The sequence below is a fragment of the Physella acuta genome, unplaced genomic scaffold (genome assembly GCF_028476545.2).
Source record: "Physella acuta isolate Inbredline_101_S28 unplaced genomic scaffold, ASM2847654v3 ptg000174l, whole genome shotgun sequence".
NCBI classification, from domain to species: Eukaryota; Metazoa; Mollusca; class Gastropoda; family Physidae; genus Physella; species Physella acuta.
In genome coordinates, this window is record NW_026731693.1 from 386,781 (window position 1) to 411,444 (window position 24,664).

General features: G+C 33.3%; 3 protein-coding genes across 9 annotated transcripts in view; 1 reads left to right on the forward strand and 2 right to left on the reverse strand.

Moving 5' to 3' along the window:
• LOC131936277 (mediator of RNA polymerase II transcription subunit 14) overlaps window positions 1-2,706 on the reverse strand; it is a 33,690-nt gene extending 30,984 nt beyond the window's left edge. The window contains exons 1-2 of one of the 2 annotated variants that reach the window (XM_059293187.1): window positions 2,645-2,706; window positions 247-407 (exon numbers count right to left, since the gene is read on the reverse strand). In XM_059293187.1, coding sequence (XP_059149170.1) covers window positions 247-392 — 146 coding nt within the window. In that variant the 5' untranslated portion in view covers window positions 393-407; window positions 2,645-2,706. The remainder of the gene's footprint in view (window positions 1-246; window positions 408-2,644) is intronic. The other variant, XM_059293186.1, reaches the window with a different exon arrangement.
• On the forward strand, window positions 2,533-5,913 carry LOC131936278 (UDP-GalNAc:beta-1,3-N-acetylgalactosaminyltransferase 2). Its single transcript, XM_059293188.1, has 2 exons — window positions 2,533-2,631; window positions 3,505-5,913. The coding sequence occupies exon 2, from the start codon at window positions 3,593-3,595 to the stop codon at window positions 5,030-5,032; it is 1,440 nt and encodes a 479-aa protein (XP_059149171.1). The 5' UTR covers window positions 2,533-2,631; window positions 3,505-3,592; the 3' UTR covers window positions 5,033-5,913.
• Window positions 5,914-6,233: 320 nt separating this feature from the next.
• Window positions 6,234-23,765, reverse strand: LOC131936279 (mitochondrial glutamate carrier 1). 6 transcript variants are annotated; one of them, XM_059293189.1, is made up of 10 exons: window positions 23,606-23,765; window positions 13,117-13,246; window positions 12,684-12,818; window positions 12,277-12,332; window positions 11,841-11,931; window positions 11,273-11,391; window positions 10,780-10,982; window positions 10,142-10,244; window positions 9,790-9,865; window positions 6,234-9,528 (listed from the first exon to the last, which is right to left on the reverse strand). In XM_059293189.1, the coding sequence occupies exons 2-10, from the start codon at window positions 13,131-13,133 to the stop codon at window positions 9,384-9,386; spliced, it is 945 nt and encodes a 314-aa protein (XP_059149172.1). In that variant the 5' UTR covers window positions 13,134-13,246; window positions 23,606-23,765; the 3' UTR covers window positions 6,234-9,383. The 6 variants fall into 6 exon arrangements, with proteins under 6 accessions (XP_059149172.1, XP_059149178.1, XP_059149177.1 ...); XM_059293195.1 differs by lacking the exon at window positions 23,606-23,765 and adding an exon at window positions 23,242-23,289; XM_059293194.1 differs by lacking the exon at window positions 23,606-23,765 and adding an exon at window positions 18,689-18,766.
• Window positions 23,766-24,664: the final 899 nt, after the last annotated feature.

Below are 24,664 nucleotides of genomic sequence, written 5' to 3' on the forward strand. Positions count from 1 at the left end.
TGATCAAGTGAAAGGAGATTATTTATTTAACTCAATACAACAAGCCTGTCGGCTGGTTGAGTTCAGGAGACGTTCTGTCTGGGATTCAAAGGGACGACTCGAAATATCATCCACTAAAATGCACTTTACAATACTATAATATAATAATAGCAGGGGTAAAAATAATTCAGCTACCTACCATTATTAGGCTTATTAGGCCTAAGCCCTAATTTTAAACTCAACACTAAAAAACCCACACAAACTTACAGTTCAGATAAGACAACAAGCTCATGGTGGGTACGCTGCACAGCATATTCAATCAATAGAGCCAGAGGAATCGTCCCACCAGAAGACATGGGTGCTTGGTTGCCACCCATCACCATACCACCCTGTGGTGTCATTTTCTGTTGCATTCACTTTCACTGTGTCTAAAATAAAATTTACAAACATTAGGCCTAGACCTAGAAAATTCTGTTAAAATTAAAAATATTCTGTTTTATATTGATTTGGCCAATTTATTTAAAATTTGATGTGCTGACAAGTGTGGTAGATCTAGTGTTTGCACACAGTATTAACAATTAAGTTAATTATTATTTACTAGGCCCTACAATGCCCAATTGTAGGAAAAAAAGCCACAGGAAAAACGTCACAAATAACTTTAAATAAGTATTTGTATGGAATTTAATACTTTAATGTATTAAATATTCAGAAAGTGCAAATCAACTTGCGATTCAAATGAAATGTAAAGATTTTAGATATTTTTGCGTATGTTGTATAGGTATGTATGACACATGTAAAAATATTTAGTATAAAGTATGAAGGTTTTTATTCCATTATACTCATATTTAATAGAATGTTCCAACTTTTTTGGTTTTCATCGTGTTTTTTAAATACTAAATTTAAATTAGTGTGAAATGGTGTAGTTAATGTGACTTGCTGTCCTCAACTCATAGCAACAATAGTTCAACCACCTTTTGTGCCCACATTTAACATGCTCATTACATAACAAAGCATGGGATCAAAACAGAAAGCCGACACAGTTCAAAGGCTGTCTTCGATGCGAAACCTCAACAACACACAATATGGACGGAGAAGCCAACCAAGGAAAGGCCTACGGCAAAAAAATGCAAAACACAATGATGTGCCTACATTTCTTTAATAATAAATTTTTCTACTGCGTATTCAACTAAATACATAACATAACAAAAATGGAGATTGCTGTGCAAAATATTTTTTAGTATTTTTACTTATTGTTACAATTATAAACCATAGACCAAATGGGCCTAATGCTTTTAACTTTAAAGTTTATGATTATGAATCATTATGCTACTAAAAATCAACACCCACAGCAATAAATACCGAAAATTTTACAATTGTCTACAATCAAATTAAAATATTTCTTATAAGATTTTTGTGCCCTTTTCCCGATAAAATCTTTTGGCGGCATAAGCGCGGTTCGTTCCACGTTATGCTAAATCTTTACTCTAGGTGGCACGCGATCTAAAAAATAGATATCAGGACTGTCTGATTTTTGTATTAATAATTTAATGTTGATATAGATCTAGATCTAGTTTAAGTGTTTTATTTCAACACCTAAGAATCTAGATCTAGTCTAGTAGTACTTATAAAAAAAAAACAGTACAGTGTCAGTAGTGGGTCAGATGATAGCAATCACGCCCGTGACAATGTTTGGAAATTTTATTTTAAAAATAGGGTGAATTTTAAAAACCAGAGTCCGATAATAGAATCTTCTTTAATAAAGGGGTGGACTGGTAGTGGTAGTTAACTAAATACTCACATGGCTGGCTAATGTCAGTGCTAAACCTGTCCCTAACCCCAACCCTAGTCCTACCATATGCCTAACCCTAATATCTAACAAATTAGTCGAGATTACTGTTACAATACTACTAACAACCCAACACACCTATTTTATGGAAGATTCTATTATCGGAAATGGGTATCTAAAATCATCCAAGAAAAAAAAATCACATGTTATGTTTTCAATATGAAAAAAATATAATGTAAAAAAGACACTAGTACTGGTCATGCTAACCCTGGGTTCGAACTCGGAGCGCAAGGTCTATGAACTACAACTGGCATACTGTTGACTCAACCAGTTGGAGAAAGGAAAAAGTAAACTTTTTCAATCATAACATGGCAAATCCAACCTGCGATGTGCGTAGTCACTTTGTTACGGGCCACGCTCTGCGAGACGCGTTGTCACTTCAAAATTTTTCCTTTGTGACTGTAACTTTTTTTACTAGACTAGCAAAGACTCAGGTGACTTTTTTTCTGTGTTTTTCTTCCTGTGACTTTTTTCCATTCACCTAGTGGCTAGTGGCCAATATTAAACTTTTGACATAAGTATTTCTTTAATCTCTACTAATCTCTAGGCCTAATCCGATAATCGCTTGGACTTTTTCTAGGCTATTTAGTAATTTACTAGATCTATTTGGTATTTATTTGGCAATATTTGGGCCTATCTATCATAGGGCCTATGTGAAAGTGATTTTTTTTTGTCAGCTGGAATAGATTTAGATCTAGAGATCTAGATCTAGATCTAAGTTTGGCCTACAATGTGAGTAACAAAGCTAACATGGCCAAGTTCAATGGCTTAATTAAATTAATGTAGATCTAATTACGGCTGAAAAAGTAAGTATAATACCACTGTTTTTATTATTATTGGAACATTAAAAATCCGCGGCCATTTTTAGAGTTCGGTCTTGGTTAGTTTTTAAGAGTTATCCCTTCATCAGTAGAATCAAAAACTAGAATCTATGATTTGTGATAGAAAAATCGAAATTGCTAGCTTAGATCGCTAGATTATAAGATCTATTGACTATTCTGTTACTAAGATCTATTTACTAGTTCTTGGATCTATTCTAGATCTAGGCCTAATATTTATTTATTTAAAATTAAGGCCTATTAAATAGGGACTAAATAAAATTAAATATAGATCTATGCCTGGAATAGTATTTTTCAATTTTTGAAATAACACACAATTCAGTAGTTTACTTTTTTTTTTTAGTTTACTAGTTAGGTCTAGATCTAGTAGTTAGGCATACAAATACAAACAAGTACAACATACAATATTCAATATACTATATAGCCTACGCCCTACATTCTAGATCTACATACGTTTTATAGTATTATTAAAGACTCACTGTAATTTGTATGCACTTGCATGATATTATAATTATAGAACAGAAATAAAAATTGATTGTAAAGGCTAAAGTTTAGGCCTACTAAACTTTACCTTTATAATCAATTTAATGGTATATTTTACTTTATACTCAAGTAGGCCTATACTGTTGTATTTAAAAAAAATAACATACACCCCCCATGCCTGAATACCAAGCTATTACTAGATCTAGTACTAAAGTACTAACTACTATTACTAACTTACTAACAAACAAATAATTAATTATCTGTTCAAGTAAGATCTATATTAACCTATTTATTTTACAATTTATTACTAAGTTATTTATATATTATTATATATTTACATACATTCTGTTTCTACAGAATATCTGGACCAGAGTGAAATTATGGACATGCTACTCGATTCAACCAATATGAACTGTATGGCTGCTAACAGTTAGCATTTCAAGTAATGGGCAACAAAGAGGTGTTGATCTGCAGCTTTTCTGCTGTATTATTTTGTATTGTTTTGAAAAATCTTAATCCACTGGAAAAGCATCAGGCAGAGCTTGCAGTGTGCATTGTCTCCAAGAGAGAAAATTTTGAGCATCGTAAAGCTATTCGAAAGTCCTGGCTCAGTTATGTTGGGCAAAGTGGGAAGAACGTTGTTGCTAAGTTTGTGGTAGGAAAGCTGCCATGCCCAGTCCATCCTCAGAACAAGATAGACCCTCATAGTTGTGACAGATGGGAACCCAAAGTTCCAGAAAATTCCTTAATTTCTCTTTTTAATTTAACTAAGGGAAACAATCCAAAAAAATGTAGAGTTGTTACATATTTTCATATACAAGTTATGCATAATATTATGTTAAATAGAATAGGGCTAGCAGAAGTTTTCCCATTGCAACATCTTTATTCAAATGAAACTGTGGAAGTAATTCTTTACGATGCTGTTTCTGATGAAGAAATAGCTATAGCTCATTTCAGTAAAAAGATAAATGGAGCTATATCTGATGGATTCATTTATAAGTCATCATTTAAAATTCTTTTGCCAAAAGGATATGAATTTACACTAGAAGTCAAACTCCCTGAACGGTTCAAATTGCAAGAATGGGTAGATTTAGATAAGGAGTTACAGATGTATGATGGGAAAGAAAGTCATAATAATATACTCAATATTAAATATCTTGACCAGGATGGGACTGTATTAAGTCATAGGGTAACTCTTCTTCCTTTAGCCTCATTAATGTTTGTTGTTCATAATATACCTATATTGAAAGAACATATACAGACGGCAGCAGAGCGGGATGCTGCTTATCTTCAAGAGGCAAATGTGATAAGTTCAAAATTACTAAAAGAGCAATCACATCACCAAGACATGATTCTGGTGGATATAGTTGATACATACAGAAGTCTCCCTGATAAGATCTTGTTATGTCATGAATGGTTTCACAATTACTACAGTATAAAAGATGTGTTAAAAACGGATGATGATTGTTATGTGGACTTGGAGAAAATTCTAGCAGCGAAGAAAGAAGTGGGCAGTGATCAAATGATGTGGTGGGGGAATTTCCGAACAAACTGGGTTGTGGAGAGACATGGGAAATGGCGTGAGTTAACATACTCTGGGAGTGTCTACCCCAGGTTCGCTTGCGGGTCGGGGTATGTGGTTTCTCATAACATCCACTCGTGGTTGGTGAGTAATAAAAATTCGCTACAACGGTTTCAAGGGGAGGATGTGTCTGTTGGTATTTGGTTATCTGGTTTGAGGATTCATCATGTGCAGGATGATAGCTGGCAGTGTGGGAAGACATGTCAGAAGGGGCTCCTGTCTCTGCCAGAACTGACACCAGAGTCCATTCAGTGGCACTGGAACAACAGTAAGGTGTGTCACAACCCCTGTGAATCTTGTTGACTGACAGTCATTTGGATTGATTTTGTTGACGCAGTCAGCCTGTTTATTTTTTTTATTGACAGGCTGAACTTCCAACGCCATGCAGTGGGTTAAACAAGACTTAGTTTTGTTTTCATTGTTGGAAAGTGTGGTTGAGTGCTTAAATACTAACCTAATAGTTTCAAGTTCAAATCTCAGCCAAGATTTGAGTCTTTAGGTATGCCTCTGAGTCTACCTTTCACTTTAGGTAATGTAAAGGTGGCTGACCACACCATCCCTTCATATGCGGAAGTCAAGAAACATATGAGCTCTACTGCATCTACTCTTTGGATCATTAAGTTTGAAAGAGGAACTTTACTCTTATTGTGATCATTGATTTTGCTGGCAGCATTGAACTACAGCACAAAAAGGAGTCAGCTGGATCTCAGATAAAATTTATCTCATATATTTAGTACTTTTTATATTTTTAGCAATAAATAACCTGCTTTTATATGATCACCAATTATTTTTTTTTAAGTCCAGTGATAAGCTGGACAGTGGGGTTCCATTAAGTTCACCCAGCTCTGATGGTCCCAGATGTACCATTCACACTTTTATTTGCTGTTACTATTATTGTTGAAAGTTATTTGAAACTTTCTATTGCCCTATTTACTGTCTTGTCTCAAAAGATATTTTAATCACATAGATTGGTATTTTTAAAAATTATTTTTTTATTGTCCTATTGGAGTCACTTTTATTTAGAACACATTTTATGATAAAGTATAACTTTTTGTATATGTAGGCATACAGGTACTATCAATGTGCATTATGAACTATGAACACACTAATATACACTTTTTGTGTAAATCTGAGATTGTTCTAATTTGTGATTAATTAAAGTCAGACCTGACAATACAAAACAATGAACTCCTGAATTAAATAATATATTTATATAAATATAATGAATTCTTTATTTTTTAACTGCTTTTAATTATTTTTTTGTTTCTTACTCTATGTAAATATTTTAATTCAATGAATTTACTACATTTTAATCAACCAAAATCAATCAGCCAGATGATGGGAATAAAAAGTGGCAATAATAAATTCCTCAATTCAAATCTGATGTAGGAAATAACTAAGATGATCTGGTTTAATATTAATCTTAAATTTACTTCAAATCAGGATTAAGATCCACTGAAGAAATAATACATATTAACCAATACAAGAAAAGAAGACATTAATCAACAGTGGTCTTACTAATTTATTCATAAAGATTTCATTACAGTTGTGTTTATATATTATAATTACTAAAACTTAAAAATGAAATTTCTAAATTGGGTTGTAATACTCTTTGGAAAAGTAATTTGTTATAAATAAGAAGTGACAAAAAAAACTATGAATCTGTGTATCCCAACATGATCCAGTGATTAACTTGAAGCAAATTAACATGAATCTTGTAGAATACTAGGTAATTTTTAAAGCCTATATAAAAACCATAGAAACAAATTATTAAGTTTTGTAACAGTTATTTTGCTGTAGATCTACAAAGAATTGTGGTGGTCCAATTTGTTGCTCAAATTTTTTAGTTTTCCAGCAGATAAAAATCATATCAATACAGAAAGAGGGCTTACCTTATAACAAAAACATAAGAAATTTTAAAAATAAAAACAAAAAGATTGCATCAATATATTATCATCAACAATCTTTTCTTCTAGGCACCAAATTAACCGGGAAAGCTGAAAAAACTTAAGATTTATCTTTTTTTTTTTAACACATCACATTTTACATTTGACAAATTCTATATTATCCGAAATTTGTGATTTCCACATAGATTGCAGATTGTATTTAAAAATTTCCAGAATGTAGGAAGGTTTGATCGAAATTTGACCTGTTGTAGGTTGTGATATAATTATACATTTCCTGCAATGTTACAAACTAAAATTGTACAACAGATAAAAGCTTTTTAAAATTTTATCACCAATTTTGTTTCATCCACAATTTATCACAGACAATCAATTCATTCAATGTTTAGTAGTCAAAGAATCTTTTTTGTCAAAGGTTTCAGCTAAACATTCTAGTTTTAAAAAACAAAACCAAAGGAAAAAAAACAATGATCTAAAACAAAACTACCAGACAGTCACTAAATGCAAACACTACACAGTAGTCACCTATAATTCAGATCTAGTAGAATAAGAGAAAAGAAATCAAATTGGTTATAACTTAATGCTTCTGTCAACCAGTATAACAGAGAAATAATCTGAAAAGAACAATATTTTTTGTGTAGTGAATCAGTTTAAAAATTCCAATACAAATGTGAAGTTTAAGGTAAATTTGAATTTTTCAGGCATTATAGATTATCCCAATGCAGTATATATTCTATTAAATGTACACTATTAATGTTAATGGAAATTAGGAATTAAGTCTACTCATCATAAATCAATGCTACAGCAGCAAACAAAGGAAACAACTCTACATGACATATGCAAAAAAACCACATCAGGCATGATTGTTTTAACTTTTTAGCGAAAATCAGTAGCTCATAACTTATGTGTTATTGATTTTGACTCTAAACTGACAAGTCTACATATGCAGTTTACAAATAACAATTTGTAAGGAAGTAAGTGTAACTGGGACTGTATTAAAATTTTTCTTCCTACCGTTTTACTAAAATAATACCTTCCATATCTTTAAAAAAAATGCAACAACCCATTATTTGTTTATTAATATTATTTTATCAAAAGATTTAAATAAAACTATTTGTAAGTAGATTATAGTTAATTTAAAACTCTGAGGCTGATCACTCAATACAAGTTGCATGAATGTAAAACTTTTCACAAAAAAAAAAACCAAAAAAAACCCCCCCAAAACCAAACAATGTTAATTAACTGCAACAAGTAAATTAGGATGACTCAAAAATTTTGATCAGCTATTGCCATTGTGCTTTAGTGATAATTTCATAATCTAAACAAATTTAAAAATATATCCTATAGGCGGGAAGAATTAGGAAACAAAATAAAATACAACTAAAACACAATATCACATTTGTTAAAATAATTAAAGCTAAAAAGTATAATTACAATAGAATTGTTAATTCTGGTGTATTTAAATGAATAAAAGGGGCTAAAACAATTGAAGATGTATAGATCCACTAATTCAATGTAATTTAACATTTTTCAACAAAATTTCAACATATCTATTTAGTATCTTTGTAACATACTGTGAGAACGGATTGTAGATAGCAATGTAAAAAAGCATTATAAAGTTAAAAGATACCGTTTAAGTATAAAAATGGTAAAAATATGAAATAATTAATAACTTAAACTTTCGTGTCATTATTTAATTTAATCTCAAAGCCCTAAATCACTAGAAACTAACTATCCCATTAGGTAATTATATTTCTAATTTGACTATATTACTAATGTTTAATAACAAATTTAACTGATTTACTAAATGTCTGGTCTGTTACATGATTATATACTTAATTTATCCACACACTTTTAACATACATAGGTTCAAGTTTTATGTGGGACTGTAATCTCTTGATTCTAATACAACTAATAAAAAAGGGGAATGGGAGTTGAAATAAAAAAATATAATTTTTGAAAATTAATTTTTAAAATTATGATTACAACAAATACCTGGATGTAAAAACATTTTTAATAATTGTATTCCAGTTTAAAAGTTGCAGTTTTTGTAAAAAAATGTTTTATTGCCAATATAAAATTTACTACAATATTTTTTAGACTGGATTATTTAAGGACAATAAAGTCTTCGAACAACAATATTTTAAGACAACATTATTTTAGGACAAAGTTTTGGGAAAAGATTTTTATAAAGCTAAATTGGGGGACTATTATTGTGAGACTACAATAATGCAACCTTACAAATGCATCACTGCTATTAATATTATGCTTGCCATTAATACTGATTTAAAACTAGGGGAGGTAACAGATAATTTTAAAAAGTTAATGATCAGCAAGAAATGGAAGAATATGCGGTGAGCAGTTCAAATAAAATAAAATGCAATAAGCAATATATTATTAAGAATAAAGGTTGTTTTTTTTTAAAATAAAAAGGTATATAATTTGTATTAGTGATGTTTTTAATAAAAATCTAGATACATCATTATCATAATGATCGGATACTTAAGAAATGCTAAATCTAGCAAGTACTTAAAACTTCAACTTTAAAAGATCTTCTGCAGTGTATACCATTGATTAAAACATCAATTAATATGGCCATTTTGTTTCATTCTTACCTAAAAATATATTTACGATTATAATTGTTATTTAAAAAAAAATAATCAACAATATCACATTTGATAATCCAATGTACAATATTTCATCAACCCAAGTTTGACTACAATAAAAACCCATAATTTCATGCCTAAGGTTTATGGCTTTCGAATCCCTAGTAAGAATTCTGCAACACCAAGGTAATAAACAGTCTGTGCTATACCAAACAATGGGGCAATGACCAGCATCCGACAGAAAGCTCCTTTGAAAAATGCCTTTGGTCCCTCGTTTACCATCACTTTTCTGAAGCAGAAAGCAAAAAATTGTAATAAAGTTTTATGAAAAATAAACCTCTTTTAATTGAATATTGATTTCAACCAGTACGTTATGCAATGCTAACACAGGTTGTATGAAGACAGTTTATGATAAATAGTTAAACAATGATCGACTAAAGCAAATATCTAATACCAGCACTAACGTATTACCATGACCAGTTTTCAGAACATAAAATGAGTGATAATTTTTTAAAACAAAGAAAACAGAAAAATTAGAATGAGATTTTACCTGAAACAATCAATGATTCCAGAATAGTAAACTTCACCTTTGCCTTTACTCAAAGTTTGTAGTCTGGTCTTCACAACTGGGAGAAATAAATAGTTATCAAGCTGTAATTTTAGGTTTTTTTTTTACAAACTAAATAATGTGTTGCCATAAACAAATAACTTCAGTGTATTAAACAGCTGTCTACAAACTAATTCATTTGATACTATAAAAATAAATTTATAGTAACAAACCTTTAACTCTCGCCTTTGATCCATACTAAACTAACCATCAAATTACATGACAGTAGTTTTTTTACCATTTAAAATTTCATAATAAATAAGTGTAAAACCACGCAATGTTCTATAATACTTACCATCAAATGGTGTGACGAGGAATGATGAAAAGCAGCCTGCCGCACAACCAGAGATGAATGAGTGGTAAAATACAGCCTGTTCACTACCTTCTCTTCGTTTACCCTGGAAACATTATTACAGCACAAGTTTTAACAAAGATACAGGAAAGGAAATGTTGAACACAGGTTTATATAAGGTTACAGGGAACAACTAACACAGTGTTTACACTTAGGACATGTATACTATGCATGACTAGGGGAAATAGGTCGTAACAAGTAAATATACATGTTCTGTGGGGAAAATGTTTTCAAATAACATTAACTTGTGGCGAGGTTTTTTCTTTCATATTTTTTTGTAGTTTACATGTTGCAAGTGTAAACACAGTGTGAGGCTGTTTAAATATGTGTCAACTTTAACTCATATTGTGAGTGCCAAAATGTAAAAAATACCGTATATCTAAATATAAGATATATTTTCAATAATTTATTAGATTATCAAACTTCAATTAATTAATAAATTGTAACTTTCTTCTATAACTGCATTACTTATTTTGACAGAGAAAGCTAATTTAAAATTTCACCCAATTTCAATTCTAGTGTTTAATTGTATGCTAGATTTGAATGCTATTATAAAAAAATGTGTCAATACAGTTACTCACTAGTCTGTTGAGATTGGCAAACAAAGGGAAATAGACAGCAGAGAAGGTTACGTCCCTTAGAGCAGTAGCCCCACAACCTTGATACAGTCCCAGAATTCCTCTGGTCCTCAGTAAGTCTAGAGCAAGTTTTGTAGCAGAGAGGCGCTGAGATTTTGCAACTGTGGCGGCAGCACTCTTGCCATCTGCCATCAAGTCTATACTGGCTAATTTAGGAAACACAAAAAAATTAGGAATTTTTAATAATGACCACTTCCAGCAAGTTAATTAAAACTGAACTGAAATATTAAATAAAAAAAAAAATACTGACCACTTTTTAATTGTATTAAAATAAATACTGACTGCTTTAAAATTGTATTAAAAATGCTGACCACTTCTAAGTTGTATTAAAATGATACTGACCACTTTCTAATTGTATTAAATAAAAAATACTGTCCGTTTTAAGATTGCATTGAAAAAGCTGACCATTTTCAAGTTGTACTAAAATAATACTGACCACTTCTACCAGCATCTTGCATCTGGATTTTGAGAAGCTCCATGGGTGTTGTTATAATAATTTGGCACAACCCAGCACTTGCTCCAGCTAATACCTCCCTTCCAAGAGGTAGTTTTCCACTGCAAATAAACCATTTTTAAAATGAAGCAATTAAATTATATGCAGCGGGGAAGAAAGGTTCTATTTAGGGGATGGGGTTATAGTCTTTTCTATATATATTTTTAAATTGTGAGTGACATGAGAGGGCCATAGCCAACAGTTATATTTGAAGTTCAAGGATATATATTATAGATTGGGGTTCTAACCCCCCCCCTCCCCCAAAGCCGCTGGTCACATAAAGAACTAAAAGAAATTGGACAGGATAATTGTAATTTCTTATTAGTTACAAGTTCTTTAATTATTAGTGGCTGTAATTGTAATGACAGTCTGCTTAATTCCACGGTTCAAAGGATTTTCATAATTACTTTTTATTTAGTGATGAATCAGAATATTATCTTAAAATAAAATTATTATACTTTGCTTCTTAAGGATTAAATGTTTGTAGTTTAGTATTGCGACATAAACTTACTTAGCAGTTTTCAAATGGTGCCTAAAAAAGTCATTTCCAACCAGCTTGATCACTTTTTCCGGAGTTATCAATAACAGATTGACACCAGAGCCTGAAATTCGAGACACAACAGGTGTAATACACGAACAGGTGTGACAAAATCCGCATAGATCAAGTTGAATAATCAGCACATTATATTAATAAAAACTGATACATTAATTACAGGGAGGTGGCTGGCCTTTACGGGCAGTGTTATCAGACTAGTGAGGGGGTGTAGGCTGCTGTGGAAACAGGGGTGTGGTGGTCCACTCTCAAATGATTGCCCGAGGGATAAAACACCATCTTGAGGGCACTGGTGGGATTGTGACATGGAAAAAGAGGAAAGACATTTTGCATGATACATTTGGTTTACCCTAAATAAAACTGTTTAACATTTTGTTTTAGATTTTTGACTTACCCCTGTACATGCCAAAAAAACCTTCATTCCTAAATGTTTTTATTGCACAGTCTGGTCTGAAATTTATAAAAAAAAATCTGATTTATTTTGCATAAACGTTTATTTACAAGTTTAAACAGAATTTCTATAGAACTATACAGAATTTAATAAGATAGAGGATAATACAATAAAAGTAAAATAAAGAAGTGGATAACTCTTTTATCTATGCAATAAATGTTACATTAAAAACTTAATTTATTACAGTATATTACACTGTCATCCCTTGGTAGTACACAATAAATTTTGCTGAGGCTCAGCCTCAGCCCCCCTCCCCCCCCCCCACCCTACCCCAGACATTAAGTGTTTGCAGAGTAAAGATACATGAAGCTATAAATTAACCACTGAGAAAGGAAAAGAGCTGAACTTACAAACTTTTATACAGCAGCTGTCCCTGAGGTCCAGGCTGTTGATTCTGTAACCTTGTCTTAACTAAGTCAATAGGGAACACACAGGTCACACCCACTATACCAGCTATACTTCCATTTATCGTACGGGGAAGCAAACTGTAATTTTTAAAAAATGATATTTTTTAAATCATAAATCATCAAACAATTACAACATCAACAACACATCACATAACATGAACAATGTAGGCTATTCATTTTAAAAAAAAAACTTTAAATAATTTCAATTTTTTAGTTAATATACTAAACCATAAAAAAGTATGATTTTATTTTTAATTAAAAAACACTGAAGTATTCTTTAAAAAACCTCAATAATGGGTTTTTTCACTCAAACATTTCAGTTTCTTTTTAATAGCCCTTTAAAGATCTTGTTTTTGTCCAATAAAACTGTACTTACGAGAATTGCTGCTCCATTAATGGTGTGTTGAAACAATAAATAGAAACAAGCTTTAACTGGAATCAGAGCAGATGGATGATGCAAGGAGCTGAGAGCTTCGAGGGTCTGCTTCTTCCAAGATTCTCAAGAGCTACATAGATATGTTTTTAAAATATAATTATTCTGTTATAGACTTTTGAACAGATTAAACTTAGAGATGTTATCAAATAGTAACCTTTACATTAGCTATAGGCCTACTGTCATAGCAACATCACTTGTACCATCATACACTTTATGGGTTTTGGTTATAGTTTAATTAAGTCCTATTTGCAACGCTAGCACTATTATTATGATAATATCTCAATATCATGGTTCATGTAAAAAAATCTAAATGGGGAAAATGTAATTTTTTTACCTGTAAAAGTACGTAAAAGTACTTAAAAGTAAAATGTCATAAACTAATTATAACTGCATTCAATTACAAGACTTGATGAAACATTCAGGTTAATTAATCTCCATTAACTGAATTATGTGTGATAAGAAATAAGAAGACCCCAATGCGAAGATCCTTTTAAAAAATATTACTTGAAAGATACAGAATAATAAAGATATGACATAGAAGCTAGTAGGTCTACTTAAGATAAGAACAAATGAAAAACAACTATTAAAAAATTCTGTAAACTCTAATTTTTTTCATTTCAGTTATCTGAAGATGCACACTAATTGCTAAATTATATATTACAATTGTTGGTATAAGCTTATATGATGAATTGGGAATTAGAATTAGGTTGTGTATTTGAATTTGAACTTTTTTTTAAATGTAACATCATTTTTAGAATACAAACAATGTGTTGTGTTTGTGTCAAGTACTCTGTTGATGACTGGGCTACTACACTCAGTTCAAGTCAAAGTCCTTAATTTTATCATAACAACCTTAAGTCATTAAAGTGCATACAGTTAGCAAGTTTAAACTATTGCTATCATAAGTCGTACATAAATTATGTTGGCATAATAAGACTCTTTCTTAAAACATTTTCTGCTACATTTTTAAAAAGGGAATAATTTTGTTTAAAAATTCAACCCACAGTACAGTCACAGTTCCAAGTTAAGTCGTCTTTTTTTAAAGCTGTTAATTAGATCTAGATCTAGCAGGTTGAATAAATTAATATATTAGCCATAGGGCTTAAAATAGATTATGATAGATGAATAAGAAACTATATGTTGTAATTCAATTCATGTGTAGAGCAGTGGCATCATAAGGTTGGGTGTCACCCCCCTCCCTCTACTAGATCTAGTTTGTTGTCTCAATTGGATAAAAAAAAACAGTTCTGACAGTAAATTGTACAATTTTTTGTCTGGTGTCACCCCCTAGACCTAAATGGTGATTGGTGTCACCCAGTGCAGACTGCACCCCCAGCCCCACCTTGTACCACCACTTGTTATTAAATTACACTTATAGGGCCTACTGTTAACTATAAGCTACTAGATCTATTTACTATTACTTTACTAGATATATACATTTGAGTCTCTTTTCAAAATGATTCGGGTTGTAAAATACTCTTAAAATATTAGGGCAGAGCTTTGTAGTTAGTAACAGTAAGGCTTAGTTAGTTATAGTTAGACATAGAGGGGCTGTAACAGTGTAACTGTAAAATAGTGAGTGTAAAAGCTTATAAAAATAGTCGGCCTAGAAATCTAGATCTAGGCCTATAAAATAATAATAGATCTAGATCTAGATCTATTCTTTTTTAACAATCTGACTTGTCTGTTATACAACTTAAAAAAAAATACTGTTATAACTTTCTCCACTTCTTTGTAGTATCTAGATCTAGATCTAAGTATTATAAGTAATATTATTAATTAAGATATTAATATTGCTATCGCCTATAAACTGATTATCTAATTACTAATTTATTAGTTTATTTAAAATACTAGATCTATAATTTACTCGATCTAAATAGTTTAAAAATTATTTGATAACAACCATTTTTAGTGTAAAAGTAAAAAGAAACCATCTTTTCGTTTCAACATTGATTATTTCCCTTAATTTTATCATAAACTATGCACGCGCAATAAAAACAAAACAACTACGTAAGAAATTTATTTCGCATTCTTGACCTGAGACTCATGAGATTGATGGGTGTCATGCGACCAAACGAACGAAACTTTCAGCGCCAGCGAATTGTCACGCGACAGTCAACGTCATTAGCGGTTCAAGTGTTTCTTTTAATAACTGTAATGGGGAAAATGGCACGTGTTAAATGAGAAAGTTGGATAAAAAACTTGATGACACGTTAAGTCTACATAAAATTTTTACTAGGATAAGGCTTAGGCTCATCCGCAATTTTTCGACAATTTTTACCCGACTACTCACCCCCGCACACACACACACACCATCAGGAACACCAAAAGCCAGTTCTCCCCCCTAAAATGACGTCACACCTCAGCCTTCAACACGCCTCAGATAAGTTTTTTGAAACATCGATTTCTTTATAAAATATTAACTGAGCTCAGTCAAAATAGGGCATTTTAATCGATGTTTATTACAACTTACAAAAACATTTCTAAAAATGTGAAATAACGGCTAAAATTCTGGTTCAAACTCTAATATTCTTTATGACACCCACCCTCTCCGTCACATAATTCAGAATTCCTTTCCCCTCCCCCCCCCCCCCCCCTCCCCCTAGAAATAAAACGATCGCTAGTGTCATTTGAATCTAATTTAATTAAATTTTAGCCCCGAGATTAGAACCGATGTCGATGTCTAGAGATAGAGTCCTATAACCTGTAACAAGTTTCTGTCGACAGCTTTCTTGCGCAATGAAACACCATCAACCTATTCTTACACTTTTGGCACTGTCCTTTATTGGTATCAAGTAACACAATCGGCGAAGCGTGACACATTGAGACACACTGACACACTTTGACACCAAAAAAATATGATTCCGGGATAGTGCTTTTATTTCCACTGCACCGGAACCGAAGCGTTGCAGACAATAAATAGCCCGAGAAAGTTCAAGGTAATCATTTTCCATAAGAGCGGCTAGACTAGTGTACAGCTTAGCCTATATCATAAGATCCCCAATTATAATAGGCCATAACAGAGTCTCTTCCAGGCATCTCTTCGGGGGGGGGGGGGGGGGGGGGGGGGGGGCTTTGCCCCCCGAAAACTTTTTACCGCCCCCCCCCCCCGAACGAAATGAAATTTATATAATTTATATAGAAAATATATACTTTTAACAGTGTCCGCCCCCCCCCCCCCCCCGAAGAAAGTTTACCGCCCCCCGAAGATTTCAAGTGCCCCCCCCCCCCCCGGAGAAAAAAGTCTGGAAGAAACACTGGGCCATAATGTATCATATTTATATATGCACATCAATTTCGATTCCTAGACGGACGACTTTGCCAAAATGTGTATCAAATTGAACTTACCCAGGAGAAAAAATGCAGTTTAAGATACATAAGCCTTAAAGTTGTAAAATAATGCTTTTTAAATATAGTTACGACCTGGTTTTGCAAGTCATAAAAAAGACAGTGTAATGTCTTTAAAGAAATCAACGGAACATTTATAGTAGACTAAATATAAATTTGGGTCGAACGAAAATTAGGGCAAGTAAGGTCGAACTTTCGAAAGTAGAGGCCGTGGCATTTAGGCTGAGGTTAGAGGTCAGCCCTTAATTGAAAATGTAGCCTAATTAAAATAGACACCATAATTTCCCATGACTTCCTTCCGCACCGCTACAACATGAGAGGTTAGCTATAGAGCAGTGGTTCTTAACTTTTTTGGAGCTACGAACCCCACACGTTTCATATGCACATTCCCCTAACGCTTTTTAACACGTTTTTATTAACTCAGCTTCGCGTGTGTTTGTTGTTAAAATTGACATCGAAAATTAGCCCACTTCTGATTGCTCTATAGATCTGAAATTTGGCATGCAGGCTACTTTCGCCTAACAATTTCAGATGCAATCATAAAAACTAGCAATTAGAGACCGTAATTAGCTTAATTTAATTACGCCCTAAGGACCATAAAATTGAGGACATGATTTCTAAAGATACCGACAAGACTGGAGGCCTATTGACAGTTACTTCGGCCCCAATCGATGTGAGCGCGCTGGCCGTGATCGTATAGTGGTTAGTACTTCGCGTTGTGGCCGCGACAACCCAGGTTCGAATCCTGGTCGCTCAAGATTTTTAGTCCGTGTATTTATAAACACTTAGTCAAGTCATACTTAAACAAGTCATTAGATAAAGTAGAAAATAAACTATATAAAAAACTTTTTTTTAAAAACCACGTTTTTCATGTGTAGCAACGGACTAAAAAGGAGAAAATAAAATACTTAAAAAAAAACTTTTTAAAAAACCACGTTTTTCTTGTGGACTAAAAAGTAGAAAATAACTATTTACATACATTTGATGACAAAAAACGTGGGTCGGGCAGATGGGTCGGGAAATTTGATGGTGAACGTACCCACGTTTTTTGTCATCAAATGTATGTAAATAGTTATTTTCTACTTTTTAGTCCACAAGAAAAACGTGGTTTTTTAAAAAGTTTTTTTTTAAGTATTTTATTAATAGTTGTATCATCTGCACTGACAAAATCCGATCGTGAATCATATGAGTCGGTGTGTGTCGTGCACCTCCGCCGAACCCCTTGAGACTGAATCGCCGAACCCATGGGGTTCAATCGAATCCAGGTTAAGAACCACTGCTGTGAAGTGTAGAGTCGTAACTACTTCATGGCGTAGGGGTTAATTTTTCATACCAGTATTGTTTCATAACATGCGTTAACAACCAGAGTGAAATACATCCTAGTGAAAACCAGGGGTGGAGTTAAATTTTCGCAAAAATATGCAATAATTTAGCTCGTGACTTTTTTTATTTACTTTCGTGAACAATAGTGTCAATAGGGTTTTTTTTTTTCCTTAGAGCAAATTATTATAACGACAATGACTATTAACCCTAATAACATCTGTCTAATGTCAAATAGCTCGTTTATCTGTTTATCTGTTAGGAAAAAAACACTAAGCAGTGCTTCAATAGCAGGACATGAGGTGGCCGCCCGAAGCTACTCTCCAGTCAGTCTATAACATATTTTACTTCTTGGGGGGGGGGGGGGGGGGGGGAGAGGGAAAAAGGCACTTAAAATTTACGGGGTGGGGTGTCAGCTCCACCCTTCCCGAAGAGATGCCTGAAAGAAATTCCCGATGCCCTCCCTCGAATCAAATAGGCCTAGATCTATATGAAAAGACACGAGCTGCTCACACTCGTACGTATAAAAATCGCTTTAAAAAAAAAACAACGTAACTTTTATCACAAGTTCTGGTTAGCTTTTCGAAAGAAAATTATTTGCTAAAAGTGTATCAACAAAGTAAATTCCAAGCACCTACCTATTGTAAAGTCACGTTTCCTCAATGTAAGCTAACAAAAACACAGATCGTTCAACAGATGACGGTAACACAGGCCTACTAAATTTAGCATAACCTTGTCTGTATAAATTATCTATTCTGCCTACTCATATCTTTTACATCTGTTTTACAAACAACATGTGATCGTTTGTACAAAATCCATTTAAACGGATTAAAAAAAAACACACCTGAAACTGGATTAGTAGAGCAGGTAAACAACAAGGCGAGCAAATAAACCGCCAGTTAAGTCACCTGACTGCTTTCAGTACTGTTGCCCTGGTCAGGCTCTTTACTGTGGTGTCTGTCACGTTAAGTCAGGAGGGAGGGGGGGGGGGGGGAGATGCCAGCGTTAAGTAATGGGGGCACACGTGGCGTTCACATAAATATTCATGCGGGCCTAGTCTATATAAGTACCTATGTGTTGGTGTGTTGTTGTACCTATGTGTTGTTAGAGATTATGTGTGTATGGGTAAATTGCTTACGTGTGCTAGTCTGTATTTTGAACATGTTGTCGTCTATGTGTATTTTAGACATATATAATGGTTCCCGTTGGTGCCCAAGATACAAGTTAATCTGCAACAAAGGTCGGCATATGAAGAGATAGTGTTGACGGTACTATGCTCAGCCGTTTGCTACATTAAAGCTGGGTGTACTCAGGGACGTTCCACTTATTTGAACCCTGATTCGTACTCGAGACAGTCAAGCTCTCTGCCGCTAGGCCACGCCGTCCCATTGTCTGTAGATAATAGCGAACAAAATCCTTTGACATCCCCCACTATCGATCAATGTCTACTCAATAGCACAGGCTAGGTAAAGAGTTAACGTTTTTTAAAGTGCGTGTAAGAGCTTGTGAATATATAACAAAAAATTATAAGCCTAGTCTTTATTTATTCATGTAGCCTGGTTCTTTAATTTAAAGAAGAATGATTAGAATAATGTTTCGATTCCTTATTTAGCCTATTTAAATAAAAAATAAGGCCTATTTGAGAAAGAAGCCTATTTGATAAAAGCTAAAATTAATGAATAAAAAATTGTTACACAACCATAAGATAGGCCGATTGGTCACAGTTAAAAATATTCGTGCGCTCAACATCGAGTGTTGTACAGTAGTCTTTCACGGGAAACCATATTATAGCACAGTGGATGTCCGTCTATTTGTGGGGAAATGTTTGTGCTTTTGACACCGCCAAGTTTATCTGTGTATATTTACCCTGTTCGCACTCAAAACTTTGTTAACGACCAACAATCCGTGTGCTTGTGCGTGTGTATTATTACAATCCCCCCCCTCCCCCATTTTTTTCAGCCTGCGTATGCTTCCAATAGTATACAATGCAACATAAAATAATCGATACTACTTGTAAATCAATAAACTGCGTGACCCAAACAAACGGAAAGAAAGACGGAATCAATTTTGGACAGCTTGATTCAAACAAGACAGCCCTCCCCAAGAACTTGGGCCTACTTTCTCTTTCAAAACACTACAAGTGTGTTGCATAAAAAATCGTTACGTAACAGGGGAAGAAAAAGTTTATTGAATGCACAACAGACGAGAATGGCGCACTATCATGCTCACGTATGAGTTGCTCTAAAAACAAGAGAACACCTGACGCTAACAGGTAGCGGGAGGGCGTCAAGTCCACTCGTGTTATCTTTGAAGCACCCCACTATCAGGGTATCATCACCGAGGGCCAGTATGAGTGGCCGGAGTGTGGACATCGGGTCCTGTTAAATTGATTAACGGCTGCTGAACTACTTGTGTGGGATACACCTGAGTAGGACTCTATACGACAACTGGTTCGCGCAGCTGGAAAGACCCAGCCTTCCACGCTCCACTTAACGGCGTCGTTCTTTTCTAGTAATACAAACCGCATTCACAAAATATGTTTTTTTTCAGACTTGTTTCTCGGGGAGAGGGGGGGGGGGGGGGGGGGGGCGGCAATTAAAATTTCCGGGCGGATACTGTTTAAACATTTCTTTCTATATAAATTACATTATATATATATATATATATATATATATATATATATATATATATATATATATATATATATATATATATATATATATATATATATATATATATATATATATATATATATATATATATATATATATATATATATATATATATATAAATTCGTCCAGTGGGAAGGGGAGGCGGTGGACATGTTGCAGGTGGGGCGGGCTGAAAGAAACGGTTAATAACTAGACGTCTGGCTGCGCAGTCAACGGGAACTGGAATTCAAGATCCGATCGTTTCATAAGGTTATTTAAACATACATAAACCATGGGGGTCACTGGCCTACAACTCCCACAAGGTTGGTAGAAGATAAAGGCATCGTGTTACAAGTAACAAGGGCAGATTGTGGAACGGTCACCCTGTCGTGTTATGTTAGAAATGCGATGATGTAATTTTGTAAGAAACGGAAACATTAGCGATTTAAAAAAAAAACGAAAATAGATCTAACTGAACAAACGGAAATGTAGGCAATAAACGATAACAGCTTATATTAGTTATATCAATGTAGCAAACGGAAACAAATGTAGAAAACGGAAATACACATTCATCAAAGGGGAATATATGTAACTTTAGAAATGTCAACAGGATAAACCGTAACTCAAAAACAATAACCGTATCTAGATCTAGATCTACCACGAAAACAAAATGATCAGACCTGAAACGCACCACCAGGCCTATTATAGCCTACTTTAAAAAAAATGTTTTAAACGTTTTTTTTAAGAAAGCAATTTGGTGAGATTTTTTTTAGCATATAATGTATTTGTTATGTGCCTAAGCCACCTACTCCACGTCTTGTAGACAGAGAAAGCTAGAAAATTAGTGAAAGAAATCTAGGTCAACGTGAAATATGGATGGGTCATGGGTGATGCATTGGTCATCGGGTCAAACTGACACTAGGTTAAAGTTGTTTAACTGTTCAGAGAGGGCTAATTTATTTAAAGCATTTTACTTTAGATAGGTAGCACAAGGTGCTTGGTTTAGATGGCATAATAGTAAATAGTAGTAATAGTCTCTAATTGGCCTTTTTAAGGATGGTGATCTAGAAGTCAAAAGCATATAGATCTAGAATAGTATAGATAGTAGAGATGCCATTTGAAATAAACATTTTTACTTAATCTAGAAAACGAGTAAACCCAAAGTGTCAAATATTAATAATTATTCAAGTATAATAATAATAACACAAAATTATCATGTAGTTGATAGTATCATCTTATTATAAACTAGATTATAAGGCCTATATTTTAAAGCCACATTTAGTAAAGAACTCAAATTGGGTCTTGCCTTAAACTAGCTTAAACTATCCCAGTTTTTGGTTAAGGCAAAGCCATCAATAATCAATATCTTTCTATAAAAAGGTCAGGATGCTATGAAATGTCACTACGACCTTTATCTTGTGCTATGACCCCTGTGATCACAAGAAAGTTCAGAGCTAAAAATAGACCTTTCCAGTTATTGGCAGTACACTACTAGACCAAAAACTAGACAAGGGCAAAGTAGAAAAAAATAAAAAGCTAAATAAAATTTCAGTTGGTCTAGGTCTAAATGAATAATTTCAAGTGGCAACTTTATATTTGAAACAGTATGATAACAACAGTATGATTCAGTAGTAAAAAAAAAAGGGCAACAATGCTGCATGTTCCAAGGAGTCAGTCATGCTCACATCAAAGTTAAGGAGAAAATAATTGTGTAAACGAAACAAAAAACTTCACAGCTAAATATATTGTTTATCCTGATTTTAGTTACCTAATATTAAAAAAGAACATTTGTATAAGCCAAATAAAAGTTTCAACCCAATGAAATATTTGACTGTTGATCTTCATAGTATTTCATATCTTGCATAGTGACATTTTACTTGGTACTCAATTAAGGAAGTCTTACAGTACCCCAATACCAACTTTTAATATTGATAAGGTGTTTTTCTGGTCAAAGAACAATCAAAGTCCTGGCCAAGGACGAAAAAAGAGATAAACAAAACATTCCTATTGCCTGACAAATGATAGCATAATTAAATTGAGTCAATGAGTTACTTATAGCATTAAAGATATATAAAGGGCCTCTAGACCATTGCATTTTTTTCTGTGTAACCAGTATAAAATTAATGTTTATTTATCAAATGAGAAAGGGATGTAGATCTATTTCTGTCCATTATTTGGGTAGACATGTCAGTATTTGTATGAGACATGCAAAGAGAAAGCATAACATTAGAAATAAATAAAAAAAATTGGACTAGTCAGTAGTGGCTAGTGGTACATTTTTACCAATGTGATTTGAGATTTGCTTTCATTATGGGATTTTGCCTCTGCATTTTTATTAAGGATGCCATTTAAAGTTTAAAGATTATCAACAACTTAAAAAAAAATGGACTACTGACTACTTTACTCCAGCAATCATGGTGGTGGCTAATAAATTAGTCATTATAATAACATATGATATAGAATCTATAATAGAGTATAGAACCATAAAACTTATAACTAGATTGAGATTCTAAATTCTAAGCGAATGTGAATCACTAACTGGACAGATCAGTTTGCTTCCCTTCCAATATGTTAATTTTGCTAAACTAAACAACCAATAAACTCACTACTCAATAGACCTGCATAGCAAACATTCCTCTTTTCAAGTCGTATCCCCCCTCCTCCCCACCTCTCTCAACGGTAGATCTGGGTTGTTGACTTTTTTTTTTTTTTTTAAATAAGCAGTAGAAAAAAAAAACTGGCCTACTTTTTTCTTGTCTGCTGCAGAAAGGTCAAGACGATAAGAACTCTGGCTGGTTCGATGAAAATCAAATCTACCCCAGACTAAATATGACTGAATTCTTGTATGTATTAGGCGAACAACAATACTTAAAATCTTGCCAGCTACGTTGATCAATGCAATTTGCATGAGTGAGCAAGCATTAATGAAAAAATCGTATGAACTAGATTTATGATTATGAACGCTCCAGTTATTCTGTAAAAGGCCAGTCACAAAATAACTGGCCATTCAATGCTAAGGGCAAAGGGAAATATAATCAGGACAGTAGTAACTAAAATATTGTATTTTTGTAACTAACTATATTTAGATTAAATTAGTTTTAACAACTTACTGTGTGCATGCACGAGAGGTTAATAACAAATTCTAACGTTTCCACTTCAGCTCTGCATCTCACAAACGAAACATAAAATAAACCCTCGCTTTTATGCCCCACACTCAGCGATGTGGAAATTTTCCACTGAGTCACATATTCGTGGAGAGTAAAAAGCTAGCAGAAGCAACGCTCTGGCTAACTCTTTCTGATTGCGTTTTAGTTTAAAACGAGAGTAGCTGCCCTTGAAGGTTTACCTGTTCTGTTATAGAATGTTCTACCTCGAAAAATTGACCAAAGTTAATATTTGATGACTACTACACCTCATTCCATACTAGATCTATATTTTGTTAACATAGACCAACCATTATTTGTTGTTTTTTTTTAAATTATTTATATATTTCTAGATTTACTAATCTCATATTTTGTTAACATAGACCAACCATTATTTGTTGTTTTTTTTTAAAATTATTTATATATTTCTAGATTTACTAATCTCAACTTGTAGATCCTAAATAGCTAAACACAATAAACAGGCGAGGAGTAGACTAAATGCAGTCAACTTGGTTTATTTATCAAAGACACAGTAGAACCTACCTTTAACTCCAATGCAGTCCCTAATTTCATAATGACAAGGGCTATGGGTTGTAGGCTGAGGTGTGACGTCATTTTAAGGGGGGGGGGGGTCTGGCTTTTTGTGGTGATGTATGATGGAGGGGAGGTGGAGGTACATATGTCAAAAAAGGGTGACATCGTTTATGAATGACCCCTATACCATATGGCTATATAATGGCATATAGGCATGGCCTAAAACAATGCTTGAAGTAATATATTTTTTTACTAGTACCAACTTCCCTGACTTAGAATTTTTGTTTGATAAAATGAAGTAGATCAACAGATTTTAGAAGGAAGAAATTTAATAGAGCTTATTGTTAGTTAGCAAACAATTCAGTTTCTAAGAAAAATCCATATATTAATTTAAGAGAGATTGCCATGCCAAATGTTTGATAACATTGCTAAATGACGAGCCCACTTAAAAAAATAAAATGACTCAATTAATCTACAGAAACAAATAAGGCA

Excerpts from the sequence above, each read along its gene's own strand:
- LOC131936278 (XM_059293188.1), top strand. The coding sequence starts at position 3,593 with ATGGGCAACAAAGAGGTGTTGATCTGCAGCTTTTCTGCTGTATTATTT.
- LOC131936279 (XM_059293189.1), bottom strand. Across the intron at positions 11,932-12,276 it reads TTTTTTTGGCATGTACAGGG|GCTCTGGTGTCAATCTGTTA; the intron begins GTAAGTCAAAAA and ends CTCGAATTTCAG. Across the intron at positions 10,983-11,272 it reads GCAAGATGCTGGTAGAAGTG|CCAGTATAGACTTGATGGCA; the intron begins GTCAGTATTATT and ends TTCCTAAATTAG.